Genomic DNA, 27,034 nt, shown 5'->3' with positions numbered 1-27,034 from the left:
ATGGACAAAGGAGTGACAATAACCAGTCATCATCATTCAGATATTCCGAAAAATCACCTTCGCCCTGCAATCGCTATGCGTACTCCGAAGAATTGCTACAGCATGACCCTGCAGGGCAGTTGCATGATATCGTATTTGAATGCCTCATTGTTATTCGCCAGACTTCCATGTGTTTGGCGCACTCATTTCGAAAGCGAGGCGAAGGTGCACCAATGGCAACAGACAGCACCGTAAGATTTATTTCAACGTGCTCTTCCAAAGCGTTGGGTAAATGGCATCCAGAATAGGCACGAGAATGATAGGCAAAAGTCTTTCCTAAATGATAGAAAAAATCGTTGCATCGTTGAGGCTTTGCTTCATTTAAATCAGCATCGTCCGCCGCCCAACCCTAAAACGCCGCCTCAGGACAAATGAAGATCGGCGCGGGCCATCCGTGGATCTATGAAATATCTATGGTGCCATCCAAGAGTGGAAAAGACCCTCCTCCTCCGAAAGGGGAACCCAGTCTGCATCGGGGCATCCAAGGGAGGAAAAGACGAGAAAGAAACGGACACGGAAGTGACCACTCCTGCCGAGACGATTCACAGCTCTCAAACATATTCGCCCACCCTTCGCGTGGGCCAGGGCGAAGGTGCAGCATACACCGACTGATGGTCCAAGTATTTGGCGAAAGAACTTGATCAGCAGCGCCTCATAATACTAATGTGCCATTGGAGACTGAATGCCTTTATGTAGTTAGCGATTCGCATATAAGCATTGGAATCGCTTTGAGATGTTTCTCAGCCGCATCGATGTCTTTTCCGGAGTTTACTTTTCAATGGGGTGGTTTCCTATTATTTTTTTATTGCCTAAATCAAAAGATTAATACTCCTGAACTTCGCATTTCACACTTTTAGATTTTTAAGTGACGATATCTATTTTTCGCGATTTAATGAAAAGTGAAAAATTTCAAGCGCGCGAAAACGCGACGGTTAAGTATGAATGCTGGGAAAAGCCCGTGTGACGTCATTCTGGCTCCCGCTGCCGCCGTGTGAGGTAACCTTGGGGCGAGGATACCTTATCAAACTATGGAAACTTTTCCGACCATAGGTAATTTAAATGGGTATTATTAAGAGATGTTTCCCTGAGATCTGTGCCTCATGCATGAATTGGTAATCTCAGATGATGTAAAACTCCTATGTAGATTATGTAAAACTCCTAGTATGGAAACCAGGTCCCTGTGACGTCACGTGGAGTGGCATCGCATGGGCGCCAATCAGGCCTTTTTCAAATTAAAAATTAAAATTGGTTAAAATTGACCATTGCCATTCGTCTTCACTGGGATTTCTAAAACCAAATAATTTATATATTATGAATACGCTAATGGTGGGTAACGAATCGCAATAAATGCTTTTCATTTTCTTTGATGAAGGAAACTACCCTATTGCATCATTATGTCAACGTTCTTTTTCATTCCGAGGGCCGGCGATTCAACGATTCACGGTTCTCACAATACAGGGTTGCAAATCACGTGAAAGAAATGAACGTGGCACTGCGTATTCCTAATTTTTACGCTAATTTTCCCGACCATTGAAAATATACCAAATATACGCACCATAATCTCGCGATCATTTAATCAGTTTCCGGGTAAATGTTTTCTCGGAATGAGTCAATGGGTACTGAAAACTCACTGAAAGTACTCTACAGAATGATTTATGGGTAATACCTTCCATAAAACGACCTAAAGAAAGTACCAAAAGCAGAAGTGGTCGTGAGTTTGCGGACTGCTATCACTGTGAGCACTCGAGAATGCTAACAACGAAACGGCGCGGCGCCAAAAATACGTGAAAACTGCACGTCTTGTTCAATCAATTCTATTATTGCGAAGGCTTCATTTTTTTCTGGGACAGCACTCCCTTCCCCTATGTGGAGAGTAATTTTCGACCGACCCAGAACGTATTGGCAATGCATCCAATTAATCGATGTTGGCACATTTAGCCATTGAAATTATACCCTTATCGTCTCCAGATAAATTATTGCATATTCGCCAAAAAAGAGTTTAGCCGCACAGTGGTACAATAGCGAAAAAAAGCTGGCCAACATTAATAACGCTGTTGTTATTACGTACTAGCTGAACCGGCGAACTTCGTTCCACCTAATAACCAATGAACAGATTAATTACTCCATTTATAAATCAAGATCAACTGAACTGATTTAAATAATTTTTGACTTATTAAAATAAAATAAGGACAATCAACAAGGCTAAAAAAATTCGTGTTATTTTGGGTTGTTAGAGAGATATTTTCATTCAATCCACATAGGGTAGAATATGTCACGTATACGCAGAATATTTGTAATGAAATTTATAATTTTTAGGTATTAACTTCGGAAATTTCAGACACTGTGGTCTTATAAAGCAGTTAAAATCAAAATATTATGCATTAAACTGTGGGCCTATTTGTTTTTTTCGTAAATAATGTTTTTAAGTATGTTGCGTGAGTTTTTCCCCTACTTGGGGCAAGTTAACGTGACGGTAGACCGATGCTTGAATGATGCTCGAAAACTCACGAGGTTAACCTGTTGGGAGCAGCAGTAATATGCCATGACTTGTTGCAAGGTGGTTGTAACTCGGCTCTGCGAAAACGTGCCCCGGCCTACCATATACTTTCGGTTATTTTCTCTGGAGTCAAGTACCTTCGCATATACAACAGTATTTGTTTTGTTATCAGGCGCAAGAGCTAATCAAGCGAATGATTTGCGAACTCGTGAACATAGCACGTTTTTGACCGTGAGATAAACATTGGTTTTCTAGATTCAGACCACAAACACTCACCTTGTGATTTTTTAATCTTCATGTGAATACAATACTAATTGAAAATTGAATTCGTTTAAACTCAAAGGGCACATCGCACAGTGGGCGGAAATCGGAAAAAGCCGGACAAAATTACAACTTGACTTTTTTTGAGTTATAAACTTGAAAATTCGCAGATATACTAAAAAAATGATTGATATTTATTGATATGTACTTCATTTGACAAAGACTCCATCCGTTTCTGAGATACACATGCTCAAACGTTAGCAAATTTCCATAAAAACGCCCGTCTTCAATTTTCTCTGAAAATCTTCCAAAGTAAGTAGAAGGTGAAGTTATAGGTGGATTCTTGCAGAATGAAAAACCACATAATCTGTTGGCATACGGATTTGTCTTTAATTTTCCGTAATCTTAAAGTATACCACTGATAAATTCTTACCGTGCAGTTACAAAATGGCGGATACTGTTTTTCGACAAAGTTTTACATTGAGGTAGAGTTTCAAATGGGTTTTCGGCAAAGTCACGTGAAGTAACTTATATGAAGGCATTCTTTGAAGATTTATTAAGGTGTTTATGAAGTTATCTTTGAAATAAGTTTGCGACGCCGGAAATTACATTGATTTTTCGATCGCGCGGCAGGGTTCATCTCCGCGCGTCGGGAGTTGGATTAGCCGCGACGCGGTAAGTTTATTGATAAATATGGGTTTTAACGCTCAGCATTCACCAGCATTCACCGTTTTTATGTTTTACTTCAAGACACCGATTCTCAAATGGTGAAGACAGTGGAGGATTTTCAGCCGAGGCGAGTGCACGTTTCATTGAAGTTCATTTCGTTTTCTTTGGATACGATCGAAGACCATGCTTCTATTAAAAGCGTTCAAATCTCGAAAAAGTGAGCTGTTTTCCTGGGACTCATAGCAAAAGACCTACCAGAAAGACACCAGCTGAGACTCTTATACCTGCTTTACTCTCCGATCCCTGACCCCCACGATCCTACTGCGAAAACAGTCGTTTTATGACACCGCGGAGCGGAGCCTTTGACCGTTTTAACGGGGTATTTCCACGGGAACTTATAGATTTTTAAAAATGTGCGTCATACCCTCAGATCTATTTTGACTGCAGTGAAGGAAAGTTAAGTTCTATAGAGTGCGCAGAATTTGTGAAAGTGACTTTAATTGGTTTTTGGAACGTAAAAATGTCAAACTTCCACGTGCCTGTAAGTACGTTTATGAATAAATCCCTTAACAACTTTTTCAAAATAGTTATTTTAATTTATAGGAATTACTAATTTTAACTTGAAAATTTCTTATCATTGTTTTCTAAACTAAAATAAATTATAACTGAAACTATCAAATGCCACTGTTTAAAGTCCAATCGATACGATACATCCAATATGCATTCAAAAAATCGTATTGGCAGTGCAGCCTAGACAAACCAACAGAATATTTATCGATATCATGTGTACGATATTTTAAATCTCTTAAGTTATTCATACCCGACGCTCTTGCTCCGCAGATTTTGTACCTCATGGTTCAGCTGTCCGTCAGTGTGTTGCAAATTAAAAACAATCGTTTTTCTTAACCCTCGGCCTCCACCTGCTCAATACTTACGTAAACTCCACCTGGGGTCTTTTTTGACCCCATGCCGTAAATTTATAAACAAATTGGTATTTTTAAGAATATTTTGAATTATACAGTTTTAAATCATAATAAAGATATAAATAAGTGAATAAATTGCTTTTTCAAGTAATATTAACATTTTTAACTGCAATAACATTTAGCCTAGAAAACTCAACAAAATATTGTTCATCCAGAAAATTTATTCTATAATTTTTCCGTTACAGTCCAAGACAAAAACAAATATTTTTATAAAATTATGTATTGAAATAATAACTAATCTATCTTACAATCCTTCACATTTTCTGCAGGGCATAATGATATTTGCATGATCATTACAAAGACTCCACATTTTTCACACCTCCGATTCATTTTCCTACCGGATTATCTCGGACAAAATGAACAGCGTCCACGTTTTTTTCTACGCAGTTGCAAATCCCTTCTACGCTGCAGTGGAATAAATGTTCAAATCCTGCAGAGGTAACTGCTTCCCTAACTACTTTCATTTGTGTCCGATGATTTTTCCATCGTCTTCTAATCTCTGGTTCTACTAGCTCCTTGTCCAATTCAATAAGAAATTTTCTCCTTGCTCCCTTTCATGTTTCCCCGTTGAACCTCTTTGAATTTAAAACGAAAGCAATTATTGCTGAAATATCAATAAAATAAAAATAGAGCAAGAGGTCATCTTCTTGTCCTACGCTTTACTGAGTAATGTCTTGCTATTAGATCTAGTGTCGACGCCGGATTTTGTATGATAATAAAATGAAATTACTTTTTTATGTTTACCGCGACTAATATCAAATGACCGGCGTTGAGTTGAAAGTAGACTGTCTTTCTTGGCTTTGGGATATATGAAACCATTAGCGTATTCTTTGCATAAGAAAAAATACTTGAATGCTCCTCTCAATGCTTGGCGGGTAACATCACCCTCAGAATTCCTACGCGATTAGATCTTAGTGTACCTATAAGTGTTAATTTTCTTTTTAGGAGTTCCTGACCCAGAACATTGCTTGTGAAGAAATTATCCGTAGTTATATTACTTCTACTGCCTTGCAAGTGGCAAACCAAATCTCGCACTGCGCGTTTTCCTTGATTCACTTCCCGGGATCCTTCAATTTTTCCAGCGTATATTTGTGCATTTACAATGTACTGAGTTTCAAGTCAACGGCTGCCCATCCTTTTATTCCATATTCCCTGGCTTTGATGGCATGCACACTTTGAATATAAATCTACCTCTAAATTTGCACAAATGCTCATCAACTGTAATGTTTGAGGATGGTTTGTACGATAAAATGCAGGCCTCCGTAAACATTTCAAACACAGTTCTTATTGCCTCCACTTTATTTTTTGATATCTCTTGCCTAGCCGCACGAGTCTCATTATCAAATCGGAGACACCTAATAATCTCTTGAAACCGGTGTCGAGACGTTGTAGCTCTAAATATTGGTAAGCCATAGTCTGCAGACCAAAACTCCGGTAGCGGCTTTCCTCGTCCTTTCTGAACACCAGACACAATCAGAAGACCAAGGAAAGAATTTAGCTCTATGATATCCAAATCCATCCATTTAGATAGCTGAAAGTAACATTTATATTTTTATTTATGTTTTGGATATCACTTGAAAAATATCAATGAAATATAATGGCAAAATATCAATCAAAATGAAAATACATACATATTTACTACAACGTTTTGAAGGTACAATTTTCTGCTGATCCCACAAAATCACTTGCGATATGGACTATGCACCGATGGAGCTGAAACGAAAATAAGGCCTGTCCTCCTTGACATGAGAGTTGTGTGAAAGACAGCGGTGGCTAGTTTGAAAATGAGGAGGAAGAGGAAATCCTGCGACAAAGTAAAGGTGATGAATCACCGTCACTGTTAAGGAAAATCGTCCCATAGAGTGTTTTATTTTCCTTCTCTCAATGAACCCACTGATGACATAGGGTTACGATGCTCTAAGAGGCCAAAAAGTGCCTTAGCAATAGGCGTTAAATGCTTTAGACATAGGCGTTACATGCTGTTATTATTTCATGAGTGAAAATGCTATGTCTTTGACATGGAATAATATGAGGATAATAGATCAACATGATACCCTCCGAGAGAACTCAGGCAGGCGGTGGCTATTTTCACTCAATCTTCACAGGGCCCACGTTACAATATCTGTGATACTTTATATTCAAAATATAGCTCTAAACGGAGGAAAAGATATTGGATTCTGCAGACATCTTCAGCAAGAAAGACGGGAACCAGCTACCCAACTCATGGAAAATAGTACGCGTTGAGTAAAACATACTCACCCCCTGCCTAAAACCTTAGAGGTGGCTAGGAGTTTATCATGTAGATTTAGATGTTGAACAGAATGCTCCAGCAAAATACGGGAAAAAAATTATAGGGAAAAAAGGAAAACACGAGGAAGGATTGACCAATGAGATGAGTCCAGCCTTGAATGAATGATACAAAAGACGATTTCTACCTCCACTCTGCACTTCAGTGACCTAAAGATGCTAGCTACAATGCCGGCGAAACTGTTGTTTATGAAGAAAGACACACGCGGTGCATAACCCGGAAACTTTGCATCTGAATCTTCATCCCACCATGAAAACCTACATAAGGATTATCTACCTATCAACACGTTTTATCAATTATATTTCCATAGATATACGTTTCAAAATTTAATACCTACACAGTCTCCACCTGGGGTCAAATTTGACCCCACCCAGGAAAAAAATTCCCATCCATGAATAACTCAAAATTTTAATTTCAAATTATTATGAATTTAAAGACAAAACATGCGGGAAGGCATATCTGTAACATGGAAAGATTATCTGAATTGAGTCAAAAATTGGAGGCATTTTAAAAGCCCTGGGGTCAAAAAAGACCCCAGGTGGAGCCGGAGGGTTTCGAAATGGCTATACTTTTTTGGAGGATAATAAATTATATCCGCATTAAGATTAAGAAAAAAATAGGAAAATAAGGTAAGCTATATAAGCATTACATTTCTGTTGATCACTGTCAACAGCATTGGCGCCGACTCCATGGGGCCTGAGGGGGCCCGATCGAGCCCCCCCAAAAATTCGTTACAGGTGTGAGGAAAAAATGTGTCCGGCTTGTCTATTTTCCCCTGAGTGTCCAGATATTGAGATTCGGGTGATCAGGGTTCTAATGTTGATCATATGACTCTTCTAAAATGCTTAAAAAAACTTAAAGTTCACTGCTTATAAAATTTACCGGGGCAAGGTGCCCGGTTTGGGCCCCCCCAATATTTTTTGTAAGTCGGCGCCCCTGGTCAACAGTAAACAGAACTTGATCGCGTAAATTCCAGAGTTGAAATCATAAAGGTCATCCACCTGCCTTTGTGCACCGATGCATCGGTTGGGATTATGGGAATACTCAGAATGAGAACTACCTCATCTTTGAATTTTACTTTGGTAATAGTCGCGTGAATCACATTGATTATCAGTTTTTTTTGTCACCAAACGCGTGCCATGGCGTAGTTTAGGTTAGTTTGGGTTTCTAAGCATCATGACCACCGTGCCCACCTTCAGCAGAAAAATTGTGCGGTATATAGTTAGCCAGGAACATTCAAGAATTATAAAAATCCAGAGGGAAAGTGGTGACTGGATCGTCGTTTGTTGCACAGTAAATAGATTTGAGTGAATGCAGATTACCAACGATTTGATTCTGAATTACGAAGTTTAAGTCATCGCCATATCTTCGTTCTTAGCCGCCATTATCGCTCGCTCACTCAACCATTTGTGATTCTTGTAGCTAATATACATTGATGATTGATTCATCAATCATGTTCAGGAACACTTTGTTGATCAGCTCATTTTTTGATGAAACGCAAAAATTTCGAGGAAATGAAATCAAACCGCTCGATTCGTCGACAGGAACATGGTGATTACCGTTAGTCAAAAATTATAGTGAAAGCAGTTCTTCTCCAACATGCGTATTATTCGCAAAATTCCACTTCGAAAATCCTATAGTAATCTTGCGCTTCAAACGACCCATCGCCATGTTGGCTGAGCGTGACGTCAGAGTCCAGTAAACAAAACGTTGAAGTGGTGCCAGTAGACTGTTTACCCCAGTTTTAGAAAAATCTATGTATCTCTCATAGCATATAAATCTATGCATCTCAAAGCAATGAGTAAATGACAGCAGTTAAATGAGATACATAACGAGCTCTAGATTACTATCGAACGAGACAGTTCATTTAATTTATCTTACGTTTCAATTTCCCGGCTTCTCAACTCCGCGAAATCTTCACTGCCGGAGAAGAAATAAGCGACCATGAATTAATCTACCTTCAAAATGTTCCTAGAATGCGCCTTCATGAAGTTGGATTCAGCCATCGCGTAATACGTGCATCGTAAAGTCTTAAAAACCATTCGCAACTGTTTTTGACACACCCTTAATGTTATGTCTCAGTATCGTCGTAGCTGTTTGTTATGGTCGTTACTGTTTGTTATTACCATGAAGCGAATCTGCTTACTAGCACTCTGACGTCACAGGACGTTTTTGTAGCGCGAAAGAATTTAGTGATTTTCGCGAACTTTGAAGCTCCGTAATAACAAGAATATTGAGAATTATAAAGTCATATTTTGCAAACCTTAATAACTTCAACTTACTTATCGATACATGTAAAAAAATAGCTATTTTAATTAAATGAGTCCAAGTCCAAGTATATTTCTCGTTGTTGTTTTCCACAGTTCCCAGCTTTGCAGCTGTCTCCTGGGCGTTTCGTTTAGTAATGTTGCAGGCAGATTAGTTGATCACGTTTTACAGATTAAAAGAGTCATGGCATAATAATACTGGACAGGGAATTAGGGGATAGGGATATGGGAAGGGTTGAGGGCACATTTGGGGAGGCGGTGTTTTGGTTTCAGCGGAGGTTCGTAGTCCCAAAGATTTTTTAACAGTGCATTATTTGTTTTATCAAATGTAAGGGCAAATTTTTCTAGAGCAGATTTTAGTTTCGCTAGAATAGGAGTAATTTTGAGATCCTTTCTGATGTTTTGGTTACGGATAAACCAAGGCGCCCCAATGATTTTTCTGATGATTTTATTTTCTGTGGTTTGTATTTTCTTCAAGTGAGTTGCCGCTGCATGCAGCCAAACCGGTGATGCGTAGCTTAATAATGGTTTTATCATAGCATTATACAGGAGTAATTTTGTCTTCGTGGGCAGCGGCGATTTGGAGCGCATTAGCGGAAACAGGGATGCATTTACTCCGATGGCTTTCTTGATAATATTTTGGATGTGGATCGCCCAAGTTAGTCGTTTGTCCATTTCAACTCCCTAGTATCGGCATCGGGCAGACAGGCGTTTTGGGATTCTTTTATTTCCGTAGAAGAGTTGCGGGCCATCGCCGGCTTTTGGGCGTCTGGACACACATGTTCGCACTTGGTGGCATTGACGGAAAGTTTCCAATCGGTGGCCCAGTTTTCGTACTCGTCCAGGTGGTCTTGGATTAAATCTGCAGTCTTCTCCGGGTCTGAACCCTGGGCAAGGATTGTGGTATCGTCTTTTAATTTTATGAGAGCACCCCATTGCATGGATATTTAAATATTGTTAACAAACTCGGTAGTGACGGGTTTGTTGACGACTCAACTCGAGCTGGGCTAAGCTCGAATTAAATGATTGTAATATTACTATAATATTTTTAATATGTTTTAACGATTAAATATATTTGATATTGTTACGAAGCTTAGCCATTGCATCGGAAAAATCACAGCATATCATCTAGTTTTGACCGACTTGATAGCTTTTGCAAAGTACCAAACCAACTCCTAAAAATACCCCTAATATCAATATTAATTATTTCAGTGAACTTTTACTTTTTAATGTTTATTCTGTTATCCGAGGCTGAGATGACAAATCCAAAAAACCGATTAAAATCAGTTATAAATGGTATAACCAATACGATTTTCGACTTTGTTTCATACGTATTTACGAGAGTTTGATGTAAACGATGATTTTTGTTATTTTTGATCCGCTGATTCCGAATTTAAAGTTATTTATTACAATATTGTAATGTTTTCATTGGCATTTTAATTTTCTTTCATACAGTTATTTCGAAAATTATGAGGTCATTGTCACAATAGTAATCATTTTTGGACAATCTATGAACATATACTGAGAAGGAATTAAGAGAACATTTCCTTCCTTCGAATATGTTTGCTCGCATTTGATACCTAAGTAATCTTATTTGGACGTTAGTATCATAAGGCTTTCATTAAAACGACTAAGTATACAAGAAGTACTGTACCTGATTCTGTAGAACGGGCGAATGGATCTGGACGAATATTTTAAACTAAGTTACTGATTTTACATGTTTAAACGGAGGCATAATATTAAGTTTTGCAATTACTAAAATGTAGTGAAATTAATCTTCATCACTTATATTTCATTCTTAAGTTATCGTGAAATGTATTTTTTTCCGATTTCAATTAACTCACATCGGGTGGGGAAATTCGTAAATCAAATCGCCAGACACCAAATTCTTATGTGATCCTGATGTATTTTGCAATTTCAGTTAAATAAGTACTAATAAATGAGCATTCTCCATCCCTTCCAATTCCACTGCAGATCGAAGAAATGATCCCGAAGACACTCACATTGACACTCGTCGTCTGATAATCAATTGCACATCACTGTCACTCATCACCGCCATCTCATACCTTTGCATTGATAATAAGAAGAAGATAATCTTCCCTCGCCTCCCACACCAAGACACTTTCCTTCTATCTTACGTAGTCCAATGCGTATCGTTTCTTACGTGAAAGACATCCTTTTCCACTTCCGATAAATCTCTCATAGCATACACCATAGCCACTGAGCCCCAAGCAGGTCGTCTTGTAACAACGATTTCTAAATTAATTTACCCGATTGTAGCAAAAAATTCGCATTGAATTCCCCTGCCCCAAAACCACAATGGCCACAATGAAATTTGACTTAGAATTGCCATCTCGTTTTCGAGCGATATAAAACGACTTTCGGGCGATGGCACTGAAGCAGCAATAATTGTGCTTCTTCAAATCCTACGAAGTCAACAAACGGCGCAAATTAATTTGTTTCACAAGGAATTAAACATTTTTCTTCATGCTGAGAACAAGTGAGAGCAAAGAGAAACAATTTGGCAAAATGGATTGTTGTGCGGGAGCGGCTTGTCAGACTGATTGCTGGTTCGCTGTGCGCCTCCTTACTGCCCTCTATGTTGTCAAAGCAATGTTGATATCGGAGTGGCAAACAGAAGTGAACGTTTTCTTTGATGCTGCGTTGCATAAGCTATCCTCATTTTGTTCATCAAGACGACGTCAGGTGGCGCTCTAAACGATTTTGTACATTTTAATTAAATATTCAGGTAAAAACGGCAAAGGTAAAAAAAATCACGACTTTTTGATGTTTATGTTTGTACTTATAAATATTTTTTGGCTAAATTTATTGTCTTAAGTTCCTCCTCCATGAAGGTGAGCTTCCTGGAAATTGACCGATTTCACGCGACTGTCTTTTTACACTGTATACTCCGTGTTTGTCGGGTTTTTGTGACCGCTCCGATCGAAGTAAATGCCTTAGCGGTAGCTTATTTTGTGGACCATATTCAGTAGAATCTGAATAAACCATTCGCAACTTCCTCGTAAAAAGGTCAATAGAATGAATTTTGGCCAGCTTCTTTTTCGATGTAGGAACACTGCGTGCTCTGTTGGTGCGAATTGTGCCAGCCAACAGTGGAAGGAATTGTGCCCGTCTCATTGGACGTTGATATTAGAGTATTTGCGGAAAGTCTGACTACTCAAAAACGGAATTTTGAAAACGAGTCCACTTCTGTGTCTCAATGATTTGCGTTCCGTGGTGGATTAGCCGTCGCATTGGTCGGGTTCTCTTCAAATACGATGCAAGCAACGCTGGGCACTAATGATTTCGCTTGTAGGTACTTCCGTAGGCTCCAAAATGCGAGGTGCTGGATTATTCTAGGAAATATGTCTTTCCATGATAAACTACAAAATCTTTTAAGCATTTTACCCGTTTTACGGTGATTTGAGGATATTTTCGATTGACCAGTTTTCGTCGGGAACGTTAAAATTAGGACATATCTCTTAGTTCACATTCTAAACAAGACGAGATAAGGAATAATGCTTTGTGACAGATTTTTAGGTTGGATAAATACGATACTCACAGTTGTTAGAGGTAAATCAGCCTCGAGGGCCTCAGAGGCCATAATATACGACGGAAGGAGATCGAATCAACAAACTGCAAGTTCTGCGTCTGCAGTTGCTGAATGAATTCATATTGTGTCGAGGTCCCTTCCGCAACAGCCGGAGGTCGGGAACACACGCGAGGAAATGGAAAACTTTGGACTCCTACCCCAGACACCCTTCAACCCAGCACCGAGCCACCTATATAGACAGCTGCGTTGACCCTTTACCGACCAATAATTTGCCAATTGCTTTCACTCATATCAAATTTTAAAAGTTGCCCTCCAAATATTTTCAGATGGGAATTCCACGCTGACCTAACCAGCTTCCATTCAAAATCCATGCTAGAATGCATCACTGGGAATTCATCTGTACTGGGTGATAAAATGAGATTCTTTACCGTTACCTAAATATTAATCTTGAAACAAGTGAGGTAAATTGACAAAGTTTAGCAAATGTGGAGTATCTGAGTGATGTGTTGGGAATTAAACGTTGAAATAAGCTCATAGACACATTTCTCGAATGATTCTGGGAATTCTAACGTGTAAAAACATTTATTATTAATGAAATTTTACTCAATGTATTTATTTACTTTAATATATTAAACAACATAATCACGTTTGAAGAAATGGGGTGTGCGTTGGATTTCCAGTTTTTTTTTGCCTGTGATTTTTGGAAGCTGATTGTTGGCTATAAAAGAGCAATTGTTTCGCTCCGATTCCGTTGCACGTATTGAGAGAAAGAAATCGCCGAAGGAATGTTAAACGACGCCGTTACAGTGTGATGCTTATTTTTTCGGATTTGCTTTCCATATGACCGCATTAGTTTTTCCTGCTGGCCTGCCTGAAGCGTGTGGCAGGGGGTGCCACCTTTATCGCACTCACCCGCTGGTCCCCTCCGTCCTCGGCTCTCCCTCTGGTGGCGGTCCCTCTGGTGGCTGCTGCTGGCGCCCTTCCGCGCGGCCGGTCACGCCTCCGGAGGCCTCCGCGGCGCCTCCGTCCTCGGCTTGCATGATGGCTGCTGACCCCACCGACAAGGAGGACACATCCCCGTCAGCATTCTTGCGGCAGGGGGGGCGTGCACACGTGGGCGCGAGTCGTCGCGCGTGGGGGCTCGCGCGGCGGCTGCGATTAGTGCTGGGTTAGCGACAAACGCACGCGTGAGGACATTGGGGGCTGTTATTGTTTTACGCGGACGTCACGTCATGCACGCCGAGTCAAGGAGGGAGGATTGCTAAGCGTCACAACAACACACACACACCTCTCGGCGCGAGTACCTTGGGTGCTGTCTTCGGGTCTGCGGCGGCTGCCTCGCTCTGCGCTTGGAGCGCGGCACTCCACGGACGGGAGGCTATATTTAAAAGGCCCTCCCTTCTTCACTGCGGTAACTGAAAACCAGCCGTGGAAAGACCTTAGTCGGAGACGATTCGCACTCTCTCTCCCCCCCTAACGCCCTCCCCGCTTCTAATTTTGATCCTGTTACCCCTCCGCCGCGGCGAGCCCGAAATCCGAGAGACCATTTGCCGGCCCTGGATAAAAAAACGCGTCCATATTAGGCGGCGGACGGGCAGCTTATGTTCTTTTCTAAAATTACGCCGTAAGTGGCGCGTGCGGTCGGATCGCGAGGGCCCCTGAGAGGCCGAGTTCCCGCAGTGTTCCCGCTCTTCAAGCGTCGCCCTTCACTTCCCAATCCATTCTACTGTGACCCTCGGAAACTATCAAATGATGGAATGCTCCCACGCGCCCGCAGAACTGCTTTCGTGCTGAAACTACAAGGATTAATTAGTATTAACGCGGTATTCTCCCTTCTATTCACGCAGATAATTGTCTCTGAGTATTGCAGACTGGCTCTCAGTCACTTGCGTTGCGCCCGCCTGAGCAACGCCATCACTGTTTACTGTTTCTAGGCGCACCGGGCGGCGGTGGTGCTGGCGATGGCAGCCCAGTGAATGCGAGAGCGGAAGACTGCGAAGGCCTCGTCGGGTGAATGAGTGAGTGGGGGCTAAGGGTGGAGTCGCGCGGCGCGCAAGCGAGTGGGCGAACCAGGGCGGACGACCCTGCCATTCCATCGCCTCTGCATTTCGACTCGGCGGCCTGCCTCCATGCCCTTTCCTCCTCCATTGTGTCATCTCCTCGTGCGGTGCCTGTACCGATGGACGCACTAGTTTCCGAATAGATGAGGGCTCGATCGCGTGCCTCATAGTAGCGCCAATTTGCGCCGACCGTGATCAATTTCCAAGATTTCATTTGAGTGAGAGGAATGGGCAGGCGATGCGCGTGGTACGAGGCGTCGTGGAGGTGCGAGGGCGTAACCGGAGGGGAGGGAGTGTGAGGGGAAAAATAAAAGGATGTTTCCAAGGTTGAACCGGATCCAACGGGCCATCTGCCACGAAGCAATAATCTTTCCATTCCTTAAACCCCGCCAGCCGTCGGCCACCTTACGTTCATTCTTGTGTTTTCCTTCCCTTCCCACACCACCTCTGCTTCGACTGCTGCGCAATCGATATATATCCTATCGCTGAGTCGAAATGATTCGAGAGATGTTACAGGTGTCACGTGATGTTGTGTACGTTTTGAAAGCTATCTCCACGGGGAACACGGCTCTTTAGAGAGTCGTGTTATCATTGATGCTTATCACTGTTTTTTTTGGTCTCAACATAGTGCGATTTCAGATTGTGTTTCATAATTGGAAATTAGCGCAGTATTGACGTTTTAACTCGCGAATCAGCGGTTACACGCATGTGTAGCGAGTAGTGCAGTAAATATAATCGTCCGCACTTTGGAAGCATGGCAATTACTCCTTCAGCGGTAAAGATTTTTGATTCAATGGAGTATGGACCCATAATGGATGGAGATTCTCTGGCCAAGGCAAGTCTCGCATTTTCGATAGGATTTGCTATCGGTTTAAGCCGTGTTAAACCTGTGCCGGTTTTGAATCATTTTCTTGCTTATATGTTTATTTTACCCTGTTAATGGGGACACTTTGCGATTGATTTTTTGATAATTATTTTGAAAGCTAGTCTACATATTAGTAGGAACAATATTTTTTTAATTCATCTTTGTTTGTAGGAATGGTTGGATAGTAAATCAAAACGGCTTCATTCCATCGTGCCAGGTGGAAGTGACTTCGGTGTAGGTCAATGCAAGACGTACAAAGTGAATGACTTCCACTCGTCGCAGTTGCTCGCCGAAGTGGCCGACGCAACTCCGGACCAGATCGAGCTCGCCGTCCAATCCTCCGTGTCTGCTTTCGAGCGATGGAGTGGCTTAAAGCCTTACGTGAGAGCGCGGCATCTATACAAGTATGCACTCAGGACGAACAACTGAGCCCTTTAACTCTACTACCCAATTAGCATGCGATGTGTACAAGATATCCAAATTAGGTTATAAATATCCATCCATGGTTACACCCAACTTCAAACATTTTGTAGTTCATGTAAGGATATTGTTATGAGTAAATGAATGTTAGCAACCCATTACTGGAATCTCGGAAGAAACCACTCTATTTTACTCCAATGTTTTGATGATAGGCATGGATTATTCTGATAGCTTTTGGATTGTGTTGGACGAGATTTAAATAATGAATAAATGTAGATTTTCCTTCTCTTTTTGGCATGTGTTCAGTTTTGTCAATAAGTTCTTGTCAAATCATCATTTAAAGCAGTAATTATGTGAATAATTAATGCCCATGGAATTGTTTTAGAAGCCGAACTCACTGCTTAATTGGCCTCGTCCCTCCTTCTCAATGTTCACAAAGGAATGGATATTTGGTATGAAAAATTATTTGATGACCGGTATTGAAAACAGTGGTGCGCTAATGCGTTATGTGTTCATCATCTTTGAAAATGAATTTCGGAGGGGGTTGACTTGACAAGATGTTTCTGTTATTTGCTAATATTCATGAAAGATTTTAGAATTAGTAATGAAAATCTAAAGCATCTATACTTAAACCTTATTTGTTCATTAGATACACATGTAGATGTCAAACTTTTGTTATTTTATGGATGTCTAATGAACCTTATTGGAACCAAATACAGAATCATTCAGATATTTTACTATATATCTGTTGCATATTGTTAAGATATTGTTGAAATTATCAACGACCAGATAGTGATAACGTTTTAATGTTGAATTTAACAGGAAACACAAAAGAAATGCAATGCAAACTTCTTCTAAGGAAACAGAATTGACTGCTGAGCACATGGTGAGAATCACTCACCACACCAGAACCAAAAACGGTATATCGATAGCGTCTTGTTTCACTATCGATTGACACATCAATGTAGTTAGTTTGCTTTTCAATACTTCCTCTCAAACTAACTACACTCAGTTAAATTTATTGTATCAACTAGACCCAGCATTTCACACAAAGTCGTAAATCTTGGCCCTGCTAATGGCTTAGTGAGAATGTCAGGCTCTTGTTTGAAACCCTCAACATGTCCAATGTTCAATGTTCATTCATTGCACTTTTCCCGTACAAAATGGTATTTAATATCTATGTGTTTCGATCTCTTATGAAACTCTGGGTTATTTGCAAGTTTTACCGCACTCATATTATCAACTAGTAACTTAGGTGAGTCTTTTAATTTAATGAGTAAATAATCTTTTCAACCATATACTGGCATCCAAGGGTTGATCATTAGTGCCATCATCACCACCAGAGGCACCAGGTTCAGTGGGTGTCGAGACAGCATTTGCATCAGCAAACCGGAACCACTCCAGAGCCTTCTTCGCGTATGAACCTTGGCTCACAAAAATTGAGCCATTGCTTAGCTGCTGAATTCCCATCCCAAGGAAGGAACTAATAGGGCCCATAGTGATTTTAAACTCCATCTTTAGAGCTCTGAAAACTCACACATTTCCCCCTCATCTGTTCCAGCAATCAGCCCATCATCCACATACCGTATTCCTCCGAATATAGTCCCCCTCTGAATATAGTCCCCCCCCCTAATTTTGAGGCTTGAGTTTCGGTAAAAAATTAAAAAAATGGGTTTGAATATAGTCCCCCCCTTAACTTTTATCTTGGGCAGTTTTGGAAAAAAAGGGGGGACTATATTCAGACATATACGGTATATTACAATTAACAGTTTTTTGTCCATCCTATTCCTCACAAATAGGCAATGGTCAGCAGAGCTCCTCTTCATCCCCTGTTTTTCTAAAAATGCAACCAGTCTGTTATTCCAGCAGCGAGGTGCCTGTTTCAGTCCATATATGCTTCAATTTAAGCGACGATCTCGGTTTGTATCATCCTCATACCCCTGTGGTTGCTGCATGTACACTTCTTCTTTAAGTTTTCACATCAAATTGTTGAAGCTTCAATCTTTCCTCAGCAGCCACTCTAAGAACCGATCGTACAGTCTCGAATCTTACCGCTGGACTAAAAGTTTCTTCGTAGTCAATACCTAGGCGTTGAGTACAACCTTTCGCTACCAAACGTGCTTTGTAGCACTGGACTGCCCCATTAGCTGGATGGGTTTTCACACAAAGAACCCACCGATTGTTGATGACCTTTTTTCCATTTGGTAAATCAACTAGAGTCCACACTTCATTCTCTTTCAGGGAGTTCATCTCATCTTCCATGGCTCTCTTCCACAAGTCTCCATCTTCTGAATTTATCGCTTCACTAAAAGATGTTGGAGATGATAACTCTGGTGCCATGACAGAGTCCTATAGATATGCAGGCTGCTTTACTTGCCTTTTGGGACGCAGCTGGGGCATCTCTTCATCTTCAGATGGTGCTTCCTCTACTTCTGAGTCGTCCATGTATTCAAGATCTCTGTCCTCCTGAATATTGTGTGGTTCAGTATTATTCTCATCCACATTTCTCTTCTCCGGATGAGTGCTGATTCTAAACTCTGACTTATTGGGCAAAAATTCTAGTGGTTTAAACAAAACATCTCGGCTCATTATTACTCTATTTGAGTTTGGTAGCCAGCACCTATATCCATCCCTTTCATCGCAGTATCCTACAAGTCTGGCATATGTTGATTTCTTATCCCACTTCTTCGGCGTTGCTTGGGAACATATACGTAGCATTCTGCACCAAACACTTTCAAGTGCTCTACATTAACAGGACCTCTTTTCAGCCATACTTCCAGAGGGGATTTTCCATCTACATTTGAAGGACCAGTATGATTCAAGACAAAACACACTGTATTCACTGCTTCCGCCCATAGTCCTTCAGGAAGATTCTGTGCATGCAACATAGATCTTGCACTCTCCACTTAAGTTCTATTTTCACGTTCTGCCACTCCATTCTGTTCTGGAGTGTAGGGCATGGACATCTGTATCTTAATACCTTTCTTTTGAAGGATTTTTCTAACATGTGCATTGTTAAATTCAAGCCCACCATCACTCATAAAAGTTTTTATCCTGTTACCTTCATTTTCCACCAAATTCAAAATTATTTCAAGGTGATGAGGAACCATATCTTTTGTCTTCAAAAAGATTACTTTGTGGTAACTGAAAAAATCATCCTTCTTCAGTAGGAAGTACCTATTTCCTCCAAACAATGTGGTCTCCATCGGCCCACAGAGATCAGCGTGGATGATCTCACCAATGGTATTAGGTCTGCAGTCTCGAGTTTTGTAACTATCGCGGTGCTGCTTTCCCATCATACATTCAATGCAGAAATCTTCTTCTGCTTGAACTTCAATACCCCTACTTTTCAGTACCTTCTTTACGTGCTGTTTACTTTGATGACAGAGCCTTTCATGCCATAATTGAAGACTAGCATCGACTGCTGTGACGTTGACTTCAGTAGAGTCCTTTGGACGTTGGACAGTCATTTTTAATTCCTACAACCCAGTCTCCGTCTTTACTCCCACAAGTTTCACTTGCCCATTTCTTTTGAAGATGCACTTTCTTACGTCTGCACTAAACTGGAATCCCTTTTCTACAGTCCTTCCTACAGAGGGTAAATTCCTTCCCAATTCTGGAATATACCAAACATCTTTAATAACGCATGAAACAAGGTTTTTGTCTATTGACGCCTTCACACTTACAGTCCCACAGGCATGCGCCTTAATTACTTCACCATTTCCTATCGTGATATTCACAGGCTTAGTAAAAGGAGTGTAGTCCATGAAGTAATTCTTATTATTAGACATATGCTGAGAGGCACCCGTGTCTGTGAGCCATGCTTCTCTAGGCACATTATTACCCTCAACTAAGAAAGATAAAAACTTGCCTGAAAAATGTTTGTTCCTCTTTTTACCTTGTTCAGGGCACTTGTTTGCTAGATGACCATGCTGATGGCATTTAAAACACTTCCTAGTATCTTCTTTACCTTTCTTTGATTCCGCTTTCACAGCAAAAGCAGATGAGTCAATTTCCTTTTCCCGAAGCCTCATCTCAATTAATCGAAGTCTCTCAATCAGAAGATTAATAGAACAATCAGGAATGGGTTTACTCTCCCACACACTTTTAAAGACAAAGTATTCGCTGGGCAAAGTCGACATAATTCTGCTCATCAAGAGCAATTCAGGGAGCACAGCATCGGTCAGTCGCTTCAGCTCGTCATTCAGGTCCGTGAAGTCCTTCTGCAGACGAGCAACGTATGCTGCGATGTCTTCGGATTCCTTTTTCTCTGGCGAGAAAAATTTCTCCATCAACCGATCCACTCTTTGGCCGTAACTTTGCTCATATACTGACAGCAGCTTCCTCCAAATTTCTTCAGCAGTGGCACATGTCGCAGTCAATTCAACATCAGCATCACCCATGCTACTCACGAGTATAATCTGAGCCAGAGAGTCGGCTTTTTCATACTCTCGCACAGCAAGTCTATGCGCAGTAATTTCACCTTCAGAAGCAGTCGTGGCAAGCATACCGGGATGTCTTCCTCCGTGAACTACATCAGCCACTTCGTGATGCTTCAAGAATAATTCTATTTGCCGTTTCCATCTACTCCAATTTTCCGCACCCTTCAGCTTTTCAATATTGGCTCGGAAATCCATTTTCTAGTCCGTTTGGGACATAGAACCAAAGAACAAATCGCCAAAACTAAAGTTGCGATTAGAGTTCACAAAAATAACGTTCACTCACTAAAACTGACTGCACATGGTGAGAATCGCATACCACACTAGAACCAAAAACGATATGGGTCATTCCATTTCAAATCAACCAGGCCATGACACCCACCGTATCGGATTTTCATGGAACTTGCCATGGTCATACATTCTGGTATGATTAGATATTGTGTGCAATTTTAGCCTCCAATTGTCAATTGCTAATGAAACATGAGCAATTGAAATTTGGGTGTGGCCCCTAAAGTGCCGCAACGTGCAACACATGGTGATTTATTTTTTTCATCCATAACTCCATTCCTGTGAGATGAAAAGGCATAATTTTTTTTTTCTAAAGATAAGCGGTCCATAATGATCCCACGATTATCATTAAATATTCTCTGCATGAAGTAATTCAGCTGCAAAAGAATAAAGTTTACAAAAAAATCTCGCTTGTACAATTTTTCATTGTCAGCATCCACAGGGAAAGGCCATGCGAGTACAGACTCATTGCTCAGTTTAAAGTAATCATTAATGTATGAGCAAAGGTCCTGATGAAAAAATCGTGAGTCCGACGTTCCTTTTAGTAAAAAAAAAATACTCATTCATGTTCACGGGAAAAAATGGCTCTTTTTCAAGGCACCTAGAAATTACACAATTTAGAGGAGATATAAGCTTATATTCATGATTAAACAATATTGGATCAAGCATTATCTCGCTATAGCATATGCTACTGGCTCTTAGAGTAGGAAACACATAGCAACCATGTGAATGTACTCCCCCACGTACTGTTAATTTCATGCTATCTGAACTATTCGAGCAGAGGGAGTTTTAATTTTTAAAAAATTGCATGATCCATGGTACACTATTACATTCTACATTCCTTTTAATCTGTGTCCAACGACCAGATACATTTCATATCCAGATGTATTGACATCACAGGAATGTAAATTATCAAATTTCAAATGGAACCGTCATCAAATCATTTGAATTGAGAAGCTTCTCAGGTACTTCACCCTTTCAATGTTTCATTTAGTCATTCTATATCATTGATAATTTAGGTAAAAACAGTAAAATTAAATTAACAACCTTACCAATTGATTTGAAAGTGAGCCTTCTCTTTTTAACTGGCTGACCACATTCTAAGATGTCTAATTGTTTTTCACAAAGTCTAAATATTTTTTTTGAACGTTGTCCACTTCCTCCCTCAAGAAGTAGTATGGCCTCCCAGAGCTTGTGGTTGCACGAGAATTAAGCACACAATTACTGCTTCTACTAGTCCAATGTACCACACTGCTTGCTGTAAATACAAGCTGCATATGAACCAACAGCCAAATTATCTGGGAAATCCACTGTTTCAGAACTAAAGTCAAGTACAATTCTGTACTCATCATCCAAGCCAGTGAACTTTTCTATCCGATAACGGCTCAAAATGATGGAAGTTTCTTGCGCCTGGAATTGTTTTTGCCTTGGTGGATCTTTCAAGAAGTTTACTATATGAACAAGCCACATCACTAGACTTAATGTAATGGATGTTGATGTTTTTCATATTATCTCTACAAAATTCATACATCGCAGTGCTGTTTGTTATTTGCTGTGCCATTCGTTTAATGGTACCACCTATACCATCACAAGAGGACTTTCCATGGCTTGTGGAAAAAAAGATAGCATTGCATGCATTCTATAGTCATTATAATGATGGCACAAATATAAAAGACTTGCAGTCTTTATATTGCCCAGCACATTCATCTGTGAAGTACTGAACCTCTTGGATCATAAGCGAAATTCTCTTTATAACTTCTATCAGGTGACGTTGCACTTCCGTAACAAAGGCCACATCATGGTTAAGGTCATCATATATGAAACAATGAGATGAGGTAGTGAGAGTAAATCTTTTTTCTGGTAAATCAAGCAAGGGTCAGCTCAGTCAGCTTCTGGTAGTTCCTTGAAATAAAAAGTTTTGGCTCTTTTTGTGACATTCAGAACTGTGTTCTTAGCTAACACTGCACAATGCTATCTCTGGCATGCCAAGACAGTCCTCAATATGAAAAAGAGATGTTACAATGTAAGCCTAGCTATCAGTCACACTAACATGAGTTACTTAGTCTGAAATTCAACCAGTATATCACTAAGGTAGCACCATATGAATGAGAAATTAATTAACTTCACTTAGACTGAACTTGGAGAAAACTTTCTGATGGCTCTCTTCTGCCTTTGCAATTTATACCGTACTATTCAGTTACCCATTACCCATGGAAGAAATAGCTTAATAGGAATAGTGCTGGAATTAGTAGTACATTGGGGAGTACATTCACAAGATTGCCTTTTTGTTTCCTACTCTAAGAGCCAGTAGCATATGCTATAGCGAGATAATGCTTGATCCAATATTGTTTAATCATGAATATAAGCTTATATCTCCTCTAAATTGTGTAATTTCTAGGTGCCTTGAAAAAGAGCCATTTTTTCCCGTGAACATGAATGAGTATTTTTTTTTTACTAAAAGGAACGTCGGACTCACGATTTTTTCATCAGGACCTTTGCTCATACATTAATGATTACTTTAAACTGAGCAATGAGTCTGTACTCGCATGGCCTTTCCCTGTGGATGCTGACAATGAAAAATTGTACAAGCGAGATTTTTTTGTAAACTTTATTCTTTTGCAGCTGAATTACTTCATGCAGAGAATATTTAATGATAATCGTGGGATCATTATGGACCGCTTATCTTTAGAAAAAAAAAATTATGCCTTTTCATCTCACAGGAATGGAGTTATGGATGAAAAAAATAAATCACCATGTGTTGCACGTTGCGGCACTTTAGGGGCCACACCCAAATTTCAATTGCTCATGTTTCATTAGCAATTGACAATTGGAGGCTAAAATTGCACACAATATCTAATCATACCAGAATGTATGACCATGGCAAGTTCCATGAAAATCCGATACGGTGGGTGTCATTTGGTCAAAATATTGGTTGATTTGACATGGAATGACCCTATATCAATAGTGTCTTGTTTCACTATCGATTGACACATCAGTGTAGTTAGTTTTTTTATTATGTTAGTTTTTATATTGTTAGTTTATTTATTCACAATATTTTATACAAATATTGTAAACCCATATTGGCTATTGTTACAACTTAAAGCAAAATTTTTTTTATTGAGTGCATGTATATTCATGATTGGAATTGCAATTGACTACTGCATTTTTTTTAATTAATGATTTTAAAAAAATAGTTTTTTTTATCTTTTGACATTACAATAATATTTAATAATGTTAAAAAGTGTTTTTAATGAACTGATTTGACAATTTATAAGATAAAACTGAATATTGGATGAAAATGAGCCGTTTTATTTAAAAAAATCATTTTAGGGGTCACATGACCCCTAGCCGTTCATCTAGGTAGCGCGAAACTCCCACTTTGCCTATAAAAATCAATTACTTTGGGAAAATAGAAGAGGCACAGCAGAATGATTTAATTTGCAGAGCTTGGATGAAATATTGCATTGGAGGGTTGGCTTATAAGACTACGCTAACTTCAACCTATCCTTGTTGCATATCCATAATTTAAGCATGGATTTTCAACTGGGAAGAATTTGTTACTTAACCCTTTCATTTTATTAACATTTTCTCAGTTGTTTCACATTGGCGGAGAATTTTTTTTCACTGCATTCACTTTGTTTTTCGAAAATATGAAAACAATTTCAATAAATAAAAAGGATTTTTATATTCATTTGACTATTTATGAAACAATTTGTTAGTGGCATCACAGTGATGCCATCCGCACCCATGTGATAAATACTCCGGATATTTATGCAACCCGTTACACAAACATTAGGAACGACGGACAGCATATTTTTAGGTAGCAACTAAGAAGCTTGAAATAGTTTCTGAAATGATGGCGGAATTGAATTATAAAATAAGGTAAATAATTTTTCAGATGTCATCCACTCATTCAGATGCATCAAGTTTTGGTAAAATAAAAGTTTTCGAATTTTAATTTTCACATTTCTAAATTTTTAAATTAACTGGTAACTTAGATTTGCATGCAAACATATGAAAGTTATTTTATCTTTTTGACATTTTCTTTTGCGTTAATGCTGCAAAAATTAACTTTTAATGGTGAAATTCTTTGAAAAAAGGGTTAAAACACAGCCCTGGACATCATACACCATCAGAGGTATACTGATACTCGCCACTTTTTAGTCGTTCTTAGGACGTGAGGAGGATTATTTCTTCTGTTTGTCCTTAGAGTTTCAGCGGTGTGTCTTTTTTGAGTAACTCAATAGATATTTCAACAGATTATTATAATTTTCCATGTATAAATTCCATGGGAGGAGGGTTATGGGTTTCATCCCCCGATGAGGCGCCAAAAACGGGTAAAATGGCCCCTGCACTCTCCGGAAGGGCCCCAAAATCTCCTGCAAAAACCCCCCATTTCAAAATTGTGGCTACGCGACTGTGTAAACTGTGCCCACAGAAAAGAAATGTATCGATTAATTTTTGCACGGCTTTGTTTGCATGTCCCCTGCCTCCAACATCAGGATCCTTCGCCCCAGTGTAAATTATAGCATCTTGCACGAGGCCATTAGACTCAGAAAGCATACATAATGTTATGCCGTATTTGTGACGCCAAAGCAACATGGACTCATGAAGCAGAGTTCATTACCCGGATAGTAAATTTCTTTCATTCTTTGAGTGAATAAATTCAAATGGGGTCGAATTTTATGCAAGGGGTCTCTTGGTATCGGATCATGTACTCCAGGGTTCCTGCCAAAATGCATGCAACGGAAAATTAGTTGAAATCGGTCTCAGGAAAAAGTCCTGTGAAGGCAAGAAAAATCGAAGATATTTTCCTACCTTTTCCAATAATCTGGGATGGATGGCCATCTTACAATACTTCATACAATCATACAATAGGTATATCAGACCAAAAATGTCTCCCATTCCCCATGAGTAAGATTCCTATGCTTGGTTATCCTTGAAGAACTGCATGATGAGATGCATTGGCAATATGGACCAAAGCCTTTCAGATGAGAATATTCCCTCCAGCTCCCACATACTTGCATCCTCAACGTAAACCTCAGTTAAAACGTATAAAATATACTACAATAAAATACATTACACCTACAAAATACACAAGACTGATGAGGTTGCTCTTTCGCAGTCAGAAAGAGATGTAAGCGTTAAAATTTAGAACCGACGTACAAGAAATATCTAAACGTGCATGTTCCAGATAAAACGGCAACGTATAATAATCCAAAATAATTGTTTCTTTGAGAAATTTTGCTGACTTTCTTTTCTGATTATAATAGCTCTATTTGGTCGAAGTTAAATATGTAAATTGCTTCAAAGTTAAAAAAAAAACCTACACGGAGAAGACCCAATGCAGTGTTCCATGTATACACTTGAGTAAATTGTGCCAGAGGTAGTTTTATTGGGAGGACTTATTCTAAACCTAGTTCACCAAAGGCTGATACATAAACGGTCCTTGGGGTTTGAAAATAGGAATAAAATTAAAAATAAAGGTTTCTCCCATATTCCACGTAAGTGGCTAAATATATGTAAATTACTGAAATGTCCAATAGAAAAAGGCCATATGGTAATACATATTAGAAAAAATAAAATCTCTGTAGAGGAGTGAAAATGCACGCAATCGAAAGATGTCCTAAGGAGAGATTGTACTAATGGCGAGAGTCGCAAAAACTGAGAAGGAAGAGCTGACCTTCTCCATGACGTGCACACAACAGAATACATGCATGCATTTATCATAAGAATGGCAAAAATACTTCTAAAAATAGAGTTAACAGGCAACACAGAGCGACTTGTAGTCTATTCCGCGGTGACGTAAAACGACTCTTTTATTTGAGCCCCGAAATTCGATCATTTTTTCCTCAAGGATTTCCCCAATTCTAATTTCTCATTCAAAATGAAAAAAAATATAAAAGTTTTCCTAGAACCTTAATTATTTCCCGTGAATAACGAATTGGTGGTCATAATTATTCCCACCAAGTAACTTCAACAAACTCATACGAAATAAATATGAAAAAGTCGAATAAATCTATTACTTTTTCCATAACCAATGTAATCAAACCCCTTGAGAAATTGAAAAGATCGTTCAGAAAATGAGTTGCAAATATAATATGGAAGAATGTTATGAGTTTTAACGGTATTATTTAAATATTAAGTTTAAACAATAATAAAAACAGAAAAAGATTATTCAAATGTGTTTAGCGTGTGTATAATGACCTATTTTGAAATACAAAAATATTTTTCGTCGATGAGATGGAAGGAAGATTATGACTAAATATTGTTTAAAAAAATTTTTATAGGACTAAAATGACCTTCAAATGTGGTAACATTTAGTGCAAATATTCAGAAGAGTAAAGAAAATATCACATTTAAATATTTATTGGGGAAAAATCTT

At 39.4% G+C, this 27,034-nt stretch overlaps 2 protein-coding genes across 5 annotated transcripts in view; one reads left to right on the top strand and one right to left on the bottom strand.

Annotated features, from left to right (window-relative positions):
• LOC124162139 (basic proline-rich protein) overlaps positions 1-13,966 on the bottom strand; it is a 70,113-nt gene extending 56,147 nt beyond the window's left edge. Inside the window, exons 1-2 of one of the 3 annotated variants that reach the window (XM_046538562.1) lie at positions 13,882-13,966; positions 13,490-13,625 (exon numbers count right to left, since the gene is read on the bottom strand). In XM_046538562.1, the coding sequence (XP_046394518.1) occupies positions 13,490-13,617 (128 nt within the window). In that variant the 5' untranslated portion in view covers positions 13,618-13,625; positions 13,882-13,966. Of the gene's footprint in view, positions 1-13,489; positions 13,626-13,865 lie in introns of all 3 variants that reach the window. The other 2 variants (XM_046538561.1, XM_046538563.1) reach the window with 2 other exon arrangements.
• Positions 13,967-14,522: 556 nt separating this feature from the next.
• LOC124162138 (aldehyde dehydrogenase family 16 member A1-like) overlaps positions 14,523-27,034 on the top strand; it is a 97,553-nt gene continuing 85,041 nt past the window's right edge. The window contains exons 1-2 of one of the 2 annotated variants that reach the window (XM_046538559.1): positions 15,160-15,472; positions 15,674-15,906. In XM_046538559.1, the coding sequence (XP_046394515.1) occupies positions 15,392-15,472; positions 15,674-15,906 (314 nt within the window). In that variant the 5' untranslated portion in view covers positions 15,160-15,391. Of the gene's footprint in view, positions 14,596-15,159; positions 15,473-15,673; positions 15,907-27,034 lie in introns of those variants that run through there. The other variant, XM_046538560.1, reaches the window with a different exon arrangement.

This window comes from Ischnura elegans, chromosome 7 (assembly GCF_921293095.1).
Source record: "Ischnura elegans chromosome 7, ioIscEleg1.1, whole genome shotgun sequence".
Taxonomy (NCBI): domain Eukaryota; kingdom Metazoa; phylum Arthropoda; class Insecta; order Odonata; family Coenagrionidae; genus Ischnura; species Ischnura elegans.
The sequence above is the reverse complement of the archived record's forward strand: the minus strand, read 5'-3'. Positions and strand labels throughout refer to the sequence as shown.